Consider the following 19,650-nt stretch of genomic DNA (forward strand, 5'->3'; position numbering starts at 1 on the left):
AAATACCACATCTCTTTGAAAACTATTACTTAGAGGTACCTATTTCCAAACATCAAACTGTACATCATGTAGCTTCCTAGTTTTCTGTCAGGATCAGATTTTGCTGATGATGCAAGGCTTTGTGTGGAAATGTACTGGGGAAATATTTTTTAAAAGGTTTGTAGACATAGTTCTTCTTTTGGTTTGTTTTTATTTCTTCCAAGGTTCCCATCCGCGATTTTTTATTGGCAATAGAATTACACAAACTAATGACAGTTTCTGCAAAAAACTAAAGATGTGAGCAGATGAAGGAAACAATCTAATTTAGATTCATCTCCAAACAAAGGAAATATTTGCAGTTCTGTGCCTAAAAGCACAGAAACACAACATGAACAAAATTCCAAAAATACCCTGTGAAACAATAGCCATCCTGTCTCTGAAGGAAAGAAGCAGAAAGAGAGAAAAGAAAAAAAGAAAGAAAACAGGGTGAAGGCAGGACTGAGCAATGGCAGGGTAAAACCCTAGCTCTAAGTAACACCAGGGAAAGCAAAACCAAGTGCACAGCAGACACCTTTTCACTCTCTCTTGCCTCTGTATCCATGGAGCCTTTATTTTAAGCCAAGAAGCAGTTCATCACCTCATAACACTGAAGTTTAAACCTCCCTCTGCAGAAGTCAGCCACTAATTCTTTCTGCTGGTAAAATTCACTCACACATGAACAACTTCTCCCAGCAATTACAATGCCAGTGCTCAACAACTCTTTCATGGAATGCCTTGCAAGTCTATCACAGATATTGACAGGAAAAAGGCTTTCTTTAACCATTTTTTCCCTGTGCACCAATTCAGGGTAGGATTCCGTGGTGTATCAGGGGGTCAGGGCAGGGTGGATCTTCATGAATCACAGCTCTCCATGGACTGGAGAACATGCTGCATTTCAGACAGCTGAGTCCTCCCAGGAAAACAAAACTGCCCCAGCCAGGCATCCAGGAGACACTGGGCCTTTTCCAGGTCTGCTGCTGACTCACCTGGCCATGCCTAATCTTTGTGCTTGCTTACCTGGCTCTAGATCAGACATGCTCTCCTGCAAGCATGAAAATAGAAACAACTATGTAAATACTAACTATTTATCCCAGTGAAATCCAAAATCCAAGCTATATATTTGCTCATCCAAATCAGTGACCCCTCTGGAGCTGAAATCCACGATGCCACCTTTGCATCAACTTTTCACAGGGTTCCTGAGCTACAGCTGTAAAGGAGAGGGACCTCAGCCAGGCTGACCTCCCACATGCCATGGATATTTCACCATGTTGCTTCCTCAAAAACCCCTGTTAAATGACCTTTGGCTGAACAGTACCTGGGAAAATACCTTGCTTTGAGAACTCATTCCAATGATTAATCATCCTCTTGGCTCCAACATTTAGTTCAGCTGCTTTCCTTTTGCCAGCCTCTGGATCTTGTCATACCAATTTATGTATATATGTGTATATATATATGTATGTGTGTGTGTGTATATATATATATATATATATATATGTATGTATGTATGTATGTATGTATGTGTATATATATGTACATATACATATATACATATATATACACACACATATATACACATATATATGTATATATAGACATATATACACATATATATGTATATATAGACATATATACACATATATATGTATATATAGACATATATACACATATATATGTATATATAGACATATATACACATATATATGTATATATAGACATATATACACATATATATGTATATATATGTATTCAAGACCTTCTTCATATATATATATGAAGAAGATCTTGAATACTCAGTTTTGGGTTTTTTGGTTTCGTGCTTGGGCTTTTGGGGTTTTTCCTGTCATGTGTTAATCTTTGCTAATCTTTTAAATAAAGCAGACAAAATACTTTTAGGACACCTCTGAGCCTCTCATTAGGCATCACCTCAGAACTTGTGCTCCTTTGCTCCCCACCTCCAGACATGGAGATACTGGTCACTCCTGGCTTCCCTCTCTATACATGTCAACTGCATGATGCAGTTAGGAAGAAAAAAGACCATCTCAGGAGCTGCCTGGACCCTTTGGTACAGGAAAAAGGCATTTTTTCACACTGAGAAACCCCAGCAAACAGCATGTCTAATATCCCAGGACTTGTGATTCCTGTGTTTTAACAAGCTGGGAAGCCCCAGACGTGCAGAACCCCATTTGGTACCCAGCAGTGCTGCAGAGCAGATACTCAACAGGACACAGGCTGGGCTGGCCAGTTGGCCATCAAAATCCATCTGCTCATGCATCTGTTCTCCAGTGACATCCCTGTCTCTGCTAAATGGGAAGGAAATCAAAGGAGCCTGCTATTTTCTGGAGCATGCAGAGAAGCCCTGTGGGAAGGGTGCACTCTCAGTCCTGTCACACAGGGAAGCTGATGTTACAAGCCTCCACTGGAATATTTATATCCAAGATAATATTTCAAAGGGGACAACTGTATTCAACAATGCAACAATGTCCTAAAATGAAAAAGAAAGATTCTTTCAGATGTTATATGGAGAAGCTTTCTTAGGATTATGGCTACTGAAATTTTCACTGGTGGTTACAGCAGAGCACAGAGTAAAGAATGGCCTCCAATACAAAATTCCAATTCCCTTTTTCTGGATACTATCAATTATTCAGAAGTTGCACCTGATCCTCCTGGAACACACTCTGGAGCCCACATAAAGGCAGGATAATGCCCAGTAGCTATGGCAACTCGACACCCACCATAGCTACAAAGCTGAAACAAAGCCCACTGCAATAAAGCAACTGCAAACTGTGCAAGAAGCAAAGTTCAGCTGCAGAAAAACCACCCATTTTGAAAAATCTGCCTCTGTGTCAACTGCTTGATTTCTGTGCCCACAACCCCTCTGTACAACCAAATGATCACAAACTTTGGGAACTTTTCCTTGTGCTAGTGTCTTGGTTTAGAGAAAAGTTTAGGAGAAGAACACTCTGGAATGAGTATTTCCACTAACGAAAAAGAGTTTCAACAATCCCTGTTTCCTAGTGGATGAAAGAGAAAAAAACCAATTGGTTACTGACAAACAGAGTGCCAATATGGGATGGGAAAAAAGCTCCAATTCAATTGCATATTAATTTCAACACTGAACCCAGACCTTCATATACCTCTAATAAGCAAGTTGACCAGCTTGTAACCTACAGATCAAGTCCACTAAGTGTTCTGATAAACCAGTGGCTTCATGAGGCTTTTGGGGAGCTCCAAGCAGACACTGTTAGCTTTTCCAGGATGCAAACCTAGCCTAGCAGTGCCCTTCTGTCCCTCAAATCCCCAGTGACTCAGACAGATATAATGCATTTCTGGTACTGAATTATTCAGCACAATTCATCAGATAGGAAAACTGGGTCTGGGCTTCTTCCCTTCCCAGTGAAGTTGCTCTCTGTAGCAGAGAACAGAGCATCTTCTTGGCTGCCACGTTTCAGTGCCATTCATATTAAAATCACATCTGATTCTGGCTTTCTTGTCGCCCTATTTGACTGCTGAAGAAGAGTTCTTCAGAGACTGGAAGCAATGTAAAAAGCAATTCATTAGAAATGCCCTTGCAGCCCACACTCCTTCCTAAGTCTGGAATTTTGTGACTGTGATACTGTGAAAGTATTTCAGCTGTACTTGCTCACACATTTAGACAATCAAAGTAGCACAAGAAAGCACAGGGATTTCTGGCAAGGGGAACTGCAAAAGAAAGGTCTTTACACTGCAGTTGAGCTCCTTATGAAAAAAAAATATTCAGAGTATCAATCTGACAATCTGATAATACCAGGGTTCCTTTTTCATGTTTCAAAATGAAAGCTTTGTGTGGATGTTGAACTCTGCAGGAGCCAGTGCTCCTGCTCATTGCAACACCTCTGCAAGTTCAGCACAATGGAAGAGCTGAGGCACAAGAGCTGATTCTGTATCAACTTGGAAGTGTTGGAATAATTGTTCCCTCATACTACCCATGAACGAGGATAAAATCTATTCAGCAAAAAAGATTGAATTTTTAGCCATCTTCAGCATTTGGGTGGTGGCAGGGGACTGCCATGAAGTACAGCACAGAGCTCTTCTGGAGACATCCTGTTTGCTTGCAGTGCTGGAAAAGACCCTAACACTGGAATAGAGCCAGCAATGAAAGATTCTTAAAACTTGTATTTTTATTAGATGCTGAGTTCAGGTTGTTGAATCTTCCAGGCAGCCAGACAGTGACAGTAACTTACAGATTCAGTTAGGAAAATCCTGTGATTTTCTGTGCCAGTCATGTGCCTGAAGTAATTTAGGTTTGGAAACTGACTGGTCACACCACAAGCAGTATTTGTTGAGTCACAGGTCAGATACACAAACATGTAAACCATGGCTCTGTTCAGTTCTGTCTCTGAAGCTGCAGTTTCAACATCAATAGCTTCAGCTTTTTGGAGACTTAACAGGCCTAATGACTATCCTGTGCATTTGGCAGCAACTCTACTCCTCCACAATTCATAATATGCTGAAGAAAATAGGAACTACTCCAATATCCAGGCAAGCTCAGAACATATGCCCAGGGTATCTTACATTTATCTTTTTTATTGCTTTGCCCTATAGATGTGGCACCTTTTCAGGTGACAAGGCACAATGGAAGGCAGAATACAACTTGCTGGTCTATCACAGACGTTTCATCTTTCTTTCACAACTGTGTAACACTGTATACTTGCATCTTTCAGATTCCCAGGAGAAAGTAAAGCTGCTCTCTACAGAAAGATCTGAGATACTCAATCTTGACCTAACAGCATTTTAAAATCATAATCCTAAGTCCAACCATGTTAACCTTTCAAACCTGCAATGTCCAAGACCCTTTGGAAGTGAGGATCAGGGCTTACATTTTCCAATAGGTCACATCAGCTGGCATGAGAGGCAGCAGCAAAGCTGGTTTTGAGTCTTGACTTAATATAAAGTGACAAGTCAAAGGGATGCCACTTTACAAAACCCTGCTAAATTCCTTACCCTTGTGAAAAGCTACACTACACAGTGCCTTGGTCTGCAAAGAACCTGACACAAGACACCAAGAGAAGATGTATTTTCAAAACTTGGCAAGAAAAACTGCAAGAGTGTTACTGTGACATGCCAGGGCAAGACAGAATTAAATGTACTTCTCTGGGATCCAAGAGTCTGTAGTGGATATAGCCCAGAATTCAATATGGAAGTTCTGCCCTGGCATTCACATATTAGGAGCTTAATTGCTGTTTCACCCATCTATGCTCAGTTTAGAAATTGGTGGGAAGGAAAAGACAAGCAAATGGAAAGTCACTTAGACCAGGCAGAGTGCAAAGCACATAATTTAAAAGGCCTTTTAAAATAAAATTTATGATGGTAGAGAAGTTTACCACCAGCACCTACTGGATCTACTGAATGGTACAATTTCTTACTTCAAGCTGTTGTGACTCATCCAAAGCCCTTCTCATTCAGTCTTAAAACTAAGCAGAACATCTAATCTCCATCCTATCAGGTTTTTTCTGCTTATCCTCTGTTACACTTCAATTTAAAACCAAATGTTATTGCCAACACTCTTCCAGCTCCAGTAAGCACAGAAAAACCCAAACCCACAAGCAGGAGCTACTTTTAATCAGACAGTTCAAGCACCAAAGCCTGGGAACCACTAGATTCATTGACACTTGTTTCCCACTGACACACACCATCACAGCAGGGCATGGAAATGACACAAACAAACACCACCATTGTCAGCATTCAGACAAACAGCACGTCCCCACTCAACCCCTTTTGTCATTGTCATCAGTATGATGATTGCTATCCTCCAATCTGCACAGATCTCATTTTCATGAGCATAAACTAACGTTCTGAGCTGACATGGCATCGAGTCACCTCTGCCAGCATTCTTCAGCCAACACCTGCAGCAGCCAGCTAAGCACAGAGCACATATGCAGTGGTGTTTGTGGAAGAACTACAATGGACTTGCTTCACTGTACACCCAGACTACAGAGTCACCCCCAATGTGGTCCATGAAGGAATCAGCACCAGACCATTTGACTCAGCCTGGCATAAAGCAGGAGCCAACAGCACAGCTCCAGTTCTAGTCCTAAATGTCCCCAGACAACTCTGAACCCTCCCCTTCATTTGCCTTTTCAATCTACCCCTGGAAAGCTAAAATGAGAGCACAGCTTGGTGGGTGGAGGAAGGCTTGCACTTCTATCCAGCTCCTACAGATACTAGTCTACATCTCCCTCCCCTTTAACAGTATCACTTTGGCATTTTGGCATCATTTTTCAAGGAAGAATGTCCAAAACTACAAAGTAAATAAAACCCCCGTGTAGTCATAATTTGATGTGTAGGAGTAGTTGTTTGGTGTCTCACTGCACTGGGCAGGCTCAAAAATCAGTTAAAAGAGGAGTTGGAACTACAAAGCAGTCAAGTGAAATCTGTCAGGAGGGCAGCTGAACAAGTACCAATGAATCACCAACTATGAAGTTTCACAAAGCAATTGAAGTACTTCAAAGTCACAGGAAAGGTTCAATTCTCAGAAGCCATGCAAAATAGAGCCAGCCACAGGAGAGTTACAAAAGGCTGTGTGTGCTATAAAGGCCCACTCCCCATCCCAGATGTTACCCCACACGATTCACTAACACTGATTTTGTACTAACCAGCACTTATGCAACCTCCTCACAAATAAAAATTATTTATGGTGCTTTTAAAAAGCTTAAATAATGCTCTGAGAGCAAATACAATGTCACTGTCACCTATCCACAAGAGCTTCAGACACTTTAAGCTAATGAATCAGTTAAACAGATTGATCATTGAATGGATCTAAGTAACTAGGCTGTCTCTGAGATTCACTTTCCTTGTTGAGAAGGACAAGAGGTTAAATGACCCATGCTTTTACCAGGCTGAATAAAGCCATAATATCATTTGATGTGAAACAGGGATGCTTTTATAGTCACTGAAAGAGCCATCAGGATGGAAGTTTCCCCCACAATTCGTAAAGCTCCAAATACACAAGCTGAAGACTAAACCACTCATCTGATAGGGAAAGAACTATGTTTTTCCATAGTGGTTGTCATGACAGAAGTTGGAAGGCCAAGGAGAAGAGAGAAGATAATTCTGTCCATTTTCTGTATCTTCATCAAAAGTGTGGGAAAACCTTCTGGGATCTTTTTCTCAAGGGACCTGACAACTGTGGCTCTTTACACCAGCACACGTGAACCCAGAGAACTCTTGTACAGCTGGTTACAAACACTTCCACAGACACCATGCACAAACACCTGTGATTCAACAACAGTGTCAAATTGTTTACATGCGTCAGGAAATCAATCCCCATTTTTTCCTCCTCCATTTATCTTCCTACAGCCACCAACCTTAATTCTCAATAATACGATCCTACCCCTTGCTTCTGTTTCCTCCACTTAAGATGAAAACTGCCATGGAATGCTAAGAAGTTTCTCAGAAAAATACCTGTGCAGCAGCACCAGGATACCTGACTGTATTTGCAAGGAACAATAGTTCTTTATGAGTTCTTTACATTTTCTTAAATGCAGACTATGAGAGTACAGGAGTTTCTCTGCTGTTTGTCACTGCTGTATCCCAGCTCCAGGAGGCTGCTTGTGTTCTGCTACCAAATACACCCAACAGATGTTCATTCCTGATACTCTGGTAATCTCAGCCAGTTTTCTACTAGAAATACCAATGTGACCATCTCTCTTCTCCTTTTTTTCTCTCTTCCTAGAGACTTGTGCTTTGAGTTTATAAAGTATCATCACTGAAAAGCAAAACACAAGTCAGCTTTCCAAAAAGGCAGGCAAGATTTCTGACTTTCTCAAGTCTATAACAATGCACCTCATTTACACTGCTGCTGATGTTACAGAATCACAGAATCATTAGGGTTGGAAGAGACCTCTGGAGACGACCCAGTCCAATCCCCTGCCAAGGCAGGGTCACCTGGCATTCACAACCTTAACCAGGTATTTCCTCACGGACCAATTTTGTATCGCATCTTGTGGCGAGCAGAGCTGGAAATTCCTCATCCTTGCTTTGCAATTCTTCAGATGTGTCAGGTGCCCCACACCACCACCAAATGCCATGCTACCTTAGGCTTCCCAAGTTAAAACACATCATTACTCACCTTTTTCCCCTCTGTGCTCTCCCCAGTGACATAGGACAGTTTCCGGCGCACGTAGAAGAGCATGTCATCCTGCCGGGGGGCCCACTTCTCCATGAAATAGGTTGAAAACATCCAAGTCCAGAACACAATACGGTCATCTTTGAAACACCCTAGGAGGCACAGAAAAGGAGATATAAGAGTTGTGAATGAGGGTGTCACTTTTGCTTGTGCATAACACGACACCCGAACTGTAGTTCTAAGTTCTTCTGTGGTGCACATGATAGTAAAAGATTTTAAAATCACAAAATTTGGGGAGCTAGAAAGAAAGTTAGGCTTAGTAAGCCCTGGGAAATGTTAGGCCTTGTATTTGCTAGATCATGTGAAACTGCACCTGTGTAGTCAGTATGTGATAAATGATAGAATTGTTAGATGTGATTAGATATAATCATTGTTTAAAGAATCATGAGAAACTATGTCAGAGGTTTGAGGGGATCATGAGAAATCCATGCTTGGATGAAATCAATGTATACAAGAGAACAATGTAAGTTTAATAATTAATATGTAAGTTATATAACGATAGAATATAAAACATGTTTGATCTGAAAGTATGTTGGAGTTTGGGTTTGTGTCCCCTGACACCCAGAGCTCTCAATAAGAGCACCTGCATCTAATCATTCCATGATTATGTGTTCCTGAATGCTAACACACAGACCTGGTGCTGTCACTTGGCCTGAGCCCACAGGCTAACCTGGGACATTGTCAAGCACATTCCAGCAACCAGTCTGCCCCTCTGCCCCACAGGCAGGGCACAAGGTCAGGGCCCAGGAGCAGACTCTGGCTTGTGGCATTCACATTCCCTAAAAAATCCCTTCACCCAGGGCTTCTCTTCTGGGAAGTTGAGAAGCCTCAGAGAAAAAGGAAAACAATAATTATCTCATTTGCTTCTCCTGTATTTTGCTCCTTTGGAATGTGTTTGGAGATTATTTCATTGGTTTCTGGTGTGAGTTGTTTTCACTCATTGGCCAATCAGTGCCAAGCTGTGTCGGGACTCTGGAGAGAATCACGAGTTTTCATTATCTTTTTAGCATCGTGTAAGTATCCTTTCTGTATTCTTTAGTATAGTTTAGTATTCTTTAGAACAGTATAGTATCATAAAATAATAAATTAGCCTTCTGAGAACATGGAGTCAGATTCACCATTCCTTCCTTCATTGGGGCACCCCACAAATACAATACCTGGCTCTGCCTGTGCTATGAAGAAGTGCAGGGCCAATGCCCTGAGGAATAACACATCACAGCCACACTCGAGCACTTTCAAAGACATGTGGTGACAGCAAATGCTCCAGTTAATGACCTGAAGCCACAAGGTGCCCACAGGTTTCTTATGGGGTCTTGGGGATTAGAGCCAGTCCTTCAGGAACTAATAACTGATGCCTTCCTTAACCAATACACAGAAACAAGAATGTATCTGGGACTGTAATTCACCCTCTCTCTAACAAAGGAAAAAAATCCAACTCAAGGAAACGATGAGTTCACAAGCCTGGAATCCCAATTACACAATAAAAAGTGGAGGAGAACAAAATAATAAGGGAAGAGGATAAAAGGAGAAGGACAAAAATGGGAAGAGGAAGATGCCACAAAGTCTCACTCAAGGAGATGAATGACATCAGCATCAGCAATAGCACTGCAGTTGGCCTGTCCCCAAGAAAAGGAGGCACAGTAGAGGTGACATCTCATTTTGTGAAACTCTTCAAAGCTCTTAGCTGTAATAAAACAGCAAAGGGTGCTGCACCTTTTGTATTGTTAAAGATAAGAAGAGAATGCAGTCCTGTGCCTGGTGATAGGGGAGCTGATTATTACTCCATGGAGTGATTGCATCCCCTCCCCAAAGCCCCAAGGCTGCTATAACCAAGCTGTTTTAAACATGTGAGGAGAGTAACACTAAAAAATTACAAATAATTATATTGCTGACAAAAACCAAAACCCTAGAATAGACAGTGGGGATAATGGATGGTTATTACATACAAGACAGCAAGACAGGTGGAGGTGTATGTACAACCCCTTCTCCAGAACATCTACCCTTTACAGGCAATCATCAGCCTATTTTCCTACTTCATTCCCTGTGCAGTATTTGCCAGACAAATCTTTCCTCCAATCTTTAATTACTGGGGTGGGCAGGAGGTTAGATTTTCAAAATTTTGGGAGCTAGACGTGTGACTGAAAGACAAAGATGAAGTGTCTCCAAACTAAATAAAAAAGCAATATTGAAACCACAATAAAATCCACTGATGGACCATGCACAGAATATGTAAATCAACATCAAGCAGGACAGTATTTGAAAATATGCATATAGCTGATTTAAAAGAAAAAATGGAAAGGCTGAGAGAGAACAGAAAAAGGTCAAGGTAGTTAGCTCCCAGTGCAGGCTAATTCCAGGCCACACTGCAATTACTTTATTTGCATGACTGCAGTAAAATAGTTTGAATTACTTAAGGCAGCATGGAACATAATGTGCAATCCTGAATAAAATCTGCACTAAATACTTGAGTACTTAAGGACTATCCATTTTTTCCAGTGGACAAATGGAATCAAGTGCCGGAGAGATCAAATACAAGATCCTGGGCATCTTCATCACAGGAATGTCTCCTTAGGGCACAGATGAACAGAACTGTGTACAGCAAATAGTTACACCTGAGAGCATGCAAGAGTGGATTCCAGTGTGTTCAGACTCACAAAACCAGTCTGAAAAAGGACAGGATTATCTCTGGTCTGTACATTCATACAGGAATATCAAGAAGAGAAAAAGAACTCTTCAGGTTTAAGGCTAAACCTCACTGACACAAGGCCAAATGGCTCTAAATGAGCCACTGACACATATGCAGGCTGGAAATTCAAAGCTGATTCCTAAGCCTTCAAGCCATGAAGTTCAGGAGCAGCACCTCAGCTGGAATAGTGAAGGCAAAAATCCCTGTAGCTGAGACAAAGCTCAGCTTGGTTAAGAAAGTTCCTGTGGTACCTGTGACAGCTGAGGACACCATGACCCAGTCCCACCTCTATATTTAGCAAAGAGCGGAAAATGGCACACATTCACCGTGGTTAACTAATAGCCTCAAAGAATCTGAAAATCTCATGGGGTTAGAGTACCTGAATTCCCAATCTTAATTAGATAGGGAGGGAGGAGGAAAGAGGATTGCCCTGAGTTCCTCTGAAGTTCTAAGAAAGACAAAGGAAAAGCTAAAAAATGAATGTATATTCTGTAAGAACCATCTCTGAAAGTGCTCGAGTGTTCAGAAATACTTTGCTTTAGTTTGCTCCATAGACAAGGAAACAAAGTAAGTCTAGGCAAGGCACTCCTAGATTTATAATACAAAATCAAGTTATCTAAATCCAGCATTATAAAAAAGGGTTTATTAATCACTCTTAGATTCTTACAGTACATGCAAAACTCTGAGGAACTGTCCATGAGCTGCTGACACCATCAGGTGTGCTTTAGGCTATAAACCACAGGAATTTACTATGCTCAAATAATTATTTAGGGGTGGTTATAGCATATATATTTAGCACATACATTTCTGGGTGGTTGTAATACCTGCAGGAGAACAGAACTGGGTAGAATACCAGGACTCTGTGTGTGCTTTTACCCTTGCTGGGGAACACAGAACAAAGTGATTCCACAGATTCAACCTTAGTCTAAACAGAAAACCTGGGGACAGAAGTGCTGCAGCACTGAACCTGTTTCAGCACTGCAGCACAATGCAGGGGGAAAACCCTGGAAAGCCTTGGAGCCACATTGGATCACTGACAATTTCAACCCCACCTGCAGCTGATGAGATGTAAAACTCTCCTCTGTGCTTCAGAGATGCTTGCAGATTCTGCTGTAATTAAAACCAGCCTAAGGATGCCGTGACTGTTGTGACTGCAGTGGCTAAAGGACTCAAAGCCAAAAAGAGCCAAACCACAACAAAAGAGCTGCTTTTTTCAATTCTAGTAGAAGCAGCAAGGATGTGCAACAGCACACAAGAAGAAATAGCCTTTAAAAGCTACTATTAAATTGCATTACCTCGCAAAGGAGACAAAACATTTTTATTTGTAACCAGGACATAAAATTTGAGAGGGAGAAAATCTATTCCAATTTAAAGCCTGAAACTGTCAGATCCAGTATGTCCACTCAGGAAAGCCTTCAACTATTAGATCCCCACTTTACAGTAATTTTGGTCATTTACAGCTTCTCACTAGAAGCCTTCCAGCTTTGCCAAGAAGAAAATTGGAAACATCTATAGTTGAGAGCATGTAGTAAGTCAGCTTCCTGAAAATGCTCCTCCCCTAGCAAATCCCACTTCTAAAGGAATAAAATGGAATTAAGAGTTCAGACTATAAATCTTAATGAACCCAAAGTAGGTTATATAATTATGAGACCTTTGTCATGAACAAATCCTAACTACAACAATTACTGTAATTATACATTTACATGTATTTTATCCTCATTAGAAGCAAAATTTATGCCAACTGCTATGCAATAAATGTCTTTCTTCTTACCTATTAGGTTTTTATACTGAACATTCATTTCAGGGAACTGACTTCATATTCACATAGGAAATCATTAATTTATTTTTTTAATGCCTTCCAAAAATCATTGGATAAAAGGAAGTGTCAGGTTATTATTTTGCTTCAAAAGAATAGAATAGAATAAAAGACTTCTCATTCAGTGGATAGTAATTTTTTTCAGCATATACCACTCAGAGCTTAGAAGAACAATAATTTCAGCTAGACAAGGTTTCTTGCTATGCTTTTATTCCTTTAGTTTGCCAGGAGATTCTCCTCACTGTGAAACATTATAAAACTCATTTCATCCAACACTGCCACAGTGATCACCTGTAAAATAACTATCCTTAGATGTTTAAGAGTTAATTAAACACTAATGAAGATCTTTACAACCCCACTATGGTGATGAAATGAGAGTTCTAAGCAACTCACACTGTACTTAACTTTTTTTTCTGAGTTTAGCCAAGTATTTTGCAAGGACAATATAAGAAGTTCTTCACATATATTAAAGCTACCTTTGATGGTATAAGGTTGTAATTATGACTGCATAAAATCAGAATGGATGTTCCCTCTCCAGAGATAGTTGCTAGCTAACCAGATCTTCAGAAATCTGAAGTTCAGGCTTCTTCCCAAGACTACATATAGGGACAGCACTTAATCCCTTCAGTTTGACCTTACAAAAAACAGGACTCCAGAGAACTTCCAGAAGTTCAGCAGCAAGCAATAGTTGGAAGGCAGGTGATGCAGAAGGAAAAAATTTTACTGGCAGAACTTTGGCTAAAAAAGGAAGGCATCATGGTAACAGCAGCAACAGGGGCAAGACAGATGTCACAGATACAACCCTCCTCCTTACCCTTGTGAGAAACAATGCTCACTTCTAAAATTTCAAAGGTTTATTAAACCCTAACTAAAAATACAACAAAGGACTGAACAAGGAAAAATTAGTGCCAGGAGTCTCCGTGAGCAGCAGCCAGGTGCTCTCCTGCAAAATGGCTGCTCTGCCTTTTATACCCTGAGGCCCTCCCAGAGTTTTGTCAGTCAGCTCCTTCCCTGCTGTCCATCAGTGGAGATCACTCTCTTACATCTCACTGGAGGTCAGGTGTTGTTTTGCTACACCTCTTATTACTAAGCCAGGCCTCCCCAAATGCCCTGACTACCAAGGCTATTACAAGGGGCAGGGGAAAGAGGACTACAGGAGGACATATTACAATAATGTGAAAAATGCATATTTTATGATTGGCTTTTTGCAAATATTAAAATGAATATTCTATGTGTTCTGTTAGAAAGTAATGCTGTATTAATTTTCTTAAGTAGTGTGTTAAATATAGTTTTAGGTTATAACAAAATGTTAAAATAGAAACTATGCTATGTAGGATACTTTTTTTCTAAAGAAAGGACTCCCACTGAGATAGCAGCCACAGGACACCTAAATCTTTCAGAGAAAGAGAATTTATTGCTCACTCATCAGAAGAAACGAACTTCATCCTGCCTCGCTCAGCCAGGACCATGCCAATAGGATTAAGAGGAAGAAGCTGACACTGACCAGACAAAATTCTGTGTTTGAATGGAATTTATGAATCATGTATGAGATGTATGAATATGCAACAGGCTGTTGTTTTTAAGAGTAAATCCTCTGTTAACGTGGGTCCTTTCTTGGGCTTATGCTGCTCAGAAAAAGGTACCTGGACCCTCTATAACTCTTTGTTTTTATTGTCTCACATTGTCCTAATTCAAATTGTCCAAATTATTATTACTTTAATTATATTGCTAATTTTATAACCATTCTATTATCATTAGACTTTTAAAAATTTTAAAAACAAGTGATTGGTGTTTTTCACAAATAACATCACTATATATCTACAAAACTTCTCTTAACATACTCATATTATTCATCTCTTATTTGTGAGAGCCAACCATCACATTATTCATCTATAACACCCTAAAGTAAACTGTTGTATTGCACTAAATAGTTGTTTAGACACCAAGTTCTTCTCTATTCTACCCCACCAAGTGTGGCATGCACACATCCATCCATCTAAGATAAAGACACAGTATTACCCCACTTAGAAAAACTTGAGATCTCTCATATGTTCATTCAGAAACATATCCACTTCATATCCACATAGGAAATCATGAATTTATTTTTTAATGCCTTCCAAAAAATCATTGGATAAAAGGAAGTGCCAGGTTATTATTTTGCTTCAAAAGAATAGAATAGAAGACTTCTCATTCAGTGGATAGTAATTTTTTTCAGCATGTACCACTCAGAAAACAGGTGGAGATGACCCAAGAAATCCAGAACAGGGTGTGGAACCTGGCTGCAGGGAGGCAAGGATGGATTTCAAGGAAATCCACACATGCACACCAGACTCCCCAGCTGTGCAGTTACAAATTCAGGAAGTCTCATAGTGCCTGTGCCATCTCACCAACATTCTGGTGGGATGCAATCAAGTGGTCTGGAGATAACCATATAGTCCAGGCATCTAAATAGACATAACTCTTACTAGGTGTAACTACATATCATCCTGACTTCTAAAGCATGCTTTTAAAGAGGTTACCATAATTATCCTATTTAAAAATTTATCACTAGAGAAGTATTTCCTATATCTCATCCATCTGGTGGTGTCTTTTGAGCTACTTTGCCTTTTCCATTTAAATCATGCTTTTACCAAACTCAACAAAATTGGTCTTGCTATCCTACACCAATCTCTGAAACCTGCAATCTGTTTCCCAACCTTTTCCTGCAGCTCCTACTGTTATAACCACTCTCCCTCCTGACAGAAACTGCCTCTTCTCCATTCATCTACCCAGAATTAAAGCCAGACCACAGCAAGATGAATGAATATAATACCAAGCAGTCCTTTTAGGTACTGGCCATTACTGCTGTGCCCAAGAGCACAGACAGCCCTGCCAGTCAAAGTTACAAACACTTAATGCATGCCTCATGTATTTAAGGACTTTGCTTGGCCCCAGTGGTATTTATAGACTTTTGGAATGGGGAGAGCAGGGCTCAGGGTGAAGAGAATCCTCAAACACAACTACCAATACTAAAATTTGCAGGAAAAGTTTAGGAAAAGGAAGGTCTCAGCTGGTTTTCAAAATAAAATACAGTACTTTGGGATAAAAAAAAAAAAAGGTGTAAGAGATGGCTCTAGCTCACCTAGGAATGGGCTTAAGGAAGAAAAAAGCAGCCAAAAGAGGTTCTGGCTTTGTAAACCTCCCCAACTGGAGAACACAAAGAGGGCAAAGCACAGAGGGTAAGGCTTAACAACACATCACCTGAAGGGTCTTTTTCAACATTTATTTTAGGGCCCAAAAGTTTAATTACTTCCTCAGCAACAAAGGGGAGTTGGGAGGGGGCACAAGGGGTGTGAGGCACAACACTTCTGCACACTGAAATCATCAGAGAAAGAGAGTCTAATCAGGAGAGACAACAATGAGGGCACACAGACAGCTCTAACCATAGTACCTGCCCATTTTGAAGGAACCCTTTCACATATTTAGACACTGAATTCAAAAAGAAGCATTCACAAATGATCCAGGTTGTACAGCAGGCATGAAAGTTCAAGTCAAAAAGCCACCAGAAGAGGGTTGTCTGCCCCCATCACCAGCTCTTTTAACTCTTTTGGTTTGAGTAAGTTACTTAGCAGTCCTGCCTGACTATTCCATCTGTCAGGATAAGGCAATATTCACATCCTGACATCTGTCAAGAGACAGATCAGTTAAATAAATAATTAAATAAATACCTTCCAAATATCTCACTTGTACTTAATGAGAAACATGCTTTAAGCTATTCTTTGTCAAAATGCTCTCAGATACGTAGATTATGACTGTAGTGCAAGCAAGATGAGCCAAAGAGCATCCATGGAAACATGGGAAAGATACCAGGAACCTATTTAGACACCAATTATCAATATAAGTATCATCAGGTGTCTGAAACTACCACTTGCAGTGTCCTGACAGGGCACCACAGAACTGCAGTTTAACCTCTTCCTAAACCATCTCCCTGCCACCACTTTGATCTGCCTTGCTTAACTAAACAGTGACACAAAGAGCTTATTTTTCTTGTCTCTTAGGAGTTTCTTGGGATTAACACTGGGGTATTATTCTGCAGCACAATGAAGTTTAATGATCAAAGTTATCTATCCAGCAACTCCACAGAGTTACTAAAAGATCAGCATACAAACACCACAAAGTAGCTAATTTCAGGTCATCAAAACTGCACAGTAGGAAATTAAAGAAGAAATATTTCAAATTCTCTCTGTGCTACACCTCATAGAGAAACACTACTACTGGGCATTCCTGATGAAGAAATCCCCTGAAGAACACTTTCCTTTTAATTCCAAGGAATACAAAAACACCGTGTAAGAACTTCTGTCTATATCCTTTTTCTTTCTTTTGTATAGTTTTAGTATGGCATTCTTTAATATAATATAGTATCAAAAAATAATAAATCAGCCTTCTGAAAACATAGAGTCAGATTCTCATCTCTCACCTTATCCTAGAAACCCTCACAAACTTGACAGTTTTGTTTGGTTTGGGAGTCTTTTAGGGGCTTGGGGGTTTGTTGAGATATTGGGACATTGGGACACCAGACAGATGATGGACTTTGGACCTGGTTAGCATAAGAGGTTTGATAACAGGTTTCTCTTGGCAAGAGCAAACAGAACTTTGAGGATTAAAAGAAGATTCAATCAGACAGGTTTACCAGAGTAAGAAAATTTCACTAAACTCTGCAAGCAAGAGATGTTGTAATATGCATAAGTTTGTGCATGTGATTTTAACCTAATCATTGCAGTAAACATTACTAGTCTTCCTAAAACAGTATAGAAGCATTGGTAGTCCACAGGAAATCTGGATTCTGGTCACCCAGTCTTCCCCATCTGTCTTCATCACTGACAAAGGGGTTTTCTTTCCTACCAATTTCCAACTTTAAGCAATGGTTTCATTCAGAGAGAGGCACAGTGAGCAATTCCTGCCTACACACTGTATTCACACCATCTACTTCACAACTATCTTGTGGCACACAGGACCTGGAGCATCCCTTTGCCAGGCTGACAAGTCCTACCCTACTAGTGAAGTACCCCCTGTGCAAAAGTCATTCCCACAGCACCTCCATTGCCCTTCTCTGAACCTTTCAAGTCTACAATATTAAAAATGAGCAAATGCCACAGAACCTTGCTGCACTTTTGACTGCACTGAACACAGGAACAATTACAGCTCCCAAACTAGGTAATACCAGCTGGCCCTGTGAAGATGATGTTTGCTAATCAGCTAAACCCAGGGGCAGAGTTTCCTATGCAACAAGTTTTGGGGTACAAACATGCCTTTCCACAAAACTATTTCCTCTTTTTCCCTGCTCTTCATACCTCATTGCAGAGCTGCAGCACAATGTGAAAAATGCGTATTTTATGATTGGCTTTTCACAAATATTAAAATGAATATTATATGTGTTATGTTAGAAAGTGATGCTGTATTAATTCTCTTAAGTAGTGTGTTAAATATAGTTTTAGATTATAACATAATGTTAAAATAGAAACTGTGCTATGTAAGATACTTTTTTAAAAGAGAGGAATGAGGTACTCCCACTGAGATAGCAGCCACAGGACACCTAAATCTTTCAGAGAAAAAGAATTTATTGCTCACTCATCAAAAGAAACGAAATTCATCCTGCCTCGCTCAGCTCTGAAGATGCTGCCTTCAGGATTCAGAGGAAGAAGTTGATGATGACCAGACAGAATCCTTTGTTTCAATGGAATTTATGCATCATGTATGAGGTGTATGAATATGCAACAGGCTATTGCTTTTAAGGGTTAATCCTCTGTTAACGTGTGTCCTTTTCTGGGCTTATTTTGCCCAGAAAAAGGTACCCGGACATCCGTAACTCTTTGTCTCTATTGTCTCCTATTATCCTAAATCCTAATTGTCCAAATTTTTATTACTCCAATTATATTGCTATTTTTATAACCATTTTAATATTATTAAACTTTTAAAATTTTAAAAACAAGCGATTGGCATTTTTCACACACAACTAAAAGGAAGAAGCCTTACGCCCAGGCAGAAGAAAAGTGCAGATTGGAAATGTGCTTGTGCACAAGTGGACACATTACAGGCCTAGAGGAGGGAACAGTGGAGCTTCTGCAGGCAGCACCTCAAACACAACCATGGGTGAAACTGCACAGCTTTGCATTAAGAAAATTCATCCCAGAGCTCCTCACTTTTAATACATCTTTATCAACAATACCTCACACAGGAGAGCTCAATATTTCATGTGCTTTAATTTTCCGAGATTAAATTTACAAAAACCCACTGCATCAGCAAGGGAAACAATTCCACCCACCTGAGGAATGCCCTTGACACTGAAGAGCAATCAACCAACACAAGTTTCTCAGTTGCCTCCCTTGCTCTTAAGATCTTGTACAGCTGTTTCTGAATCCAAACAATTCTTTTCTGCTATTTTCTGTTTTACTGAATTTCACCCAAGAGAGAAGGGATTCACAGAACTAAACTTGAGTGTGGCTTTAGGCACATCTGCAATGCTCAACCAAAGGAGAACAATACACAACACAAAGGGGTTCTGTTAAGGACCAAATTGCTTTTTCTGTGCTGAATTGAGCACCTCCTTAAATAGAAAACAGCTAAAGGCCAGTAGGACAACTCCCACAGAGAGCTGTTACCTTAGGAGAAAAGGTACACCATGAGCATTCTCTTTCAGCACCACAAGCATTCTCTTTCAGCTTTGGGGTTTTATTTTGCTTTTGGGGTCTTTCCTTCCTATTTTCTTACCCAACTAAGATTTTCTGCCCAGTCCTCATCTCACCATTCTAGATATCAATAACATCTCTACATCCCCAACTGCTTTCTAAAGTATTTGTGGTTGCTTCAGAAAACTTCCGTTTCTGGAACACTTTTAATTCCACTTTCTGAACTTCACATATAGTCTGACACTTTGATTACATTTACCATGTTTGTTTTTCCCCTTGTTTTCCCCCATGCAGAGGAGCA

General features: G+C 40.2%; 1 protein-coding gene across 2 annotated transcripts in view; it reads right to left on the minus strand.

Moving 5' to 3' along the window:
* KIAA0930 (KIAA0930 ortholog) overlaps nucleotides 1-19,650 on the minus strand; it is a 53,890-nt gene that overhangs the window by 21,238 nt on the left and 13,002 nt on the right. For both annotated transcript variants that reach the window (XM_071422282.1, XM_071422281.1), the window contains exon 2: nucleotides 8,126-8,274. In XM_071422282.1, coding sequence (XP_071278383.1) covers nucleotides 8,126-8,274 — 149 coding nt within the window. The remainder of the gene's footprint in view (nucleotides 1-8,125; nucleotides 8,275-19,650) is intronic.

The sequence above is a fragment of the Agelaius tricolor genome, unplaced genomic scaffold (genome assembly GCF_023055355.1).
Source record: "Agelaius tricolor isolate 1412-34295 unplaced genomic scaffold, bAgeTri1.0.p SCAF_3, whole genome shotgun sequence".
Taxonomy (NCBI): Eukaryota; Metazoa; Chordata; class Aves; order Passeriformes; family Icteridae; genus Agelaius; species Agelaius tricolor.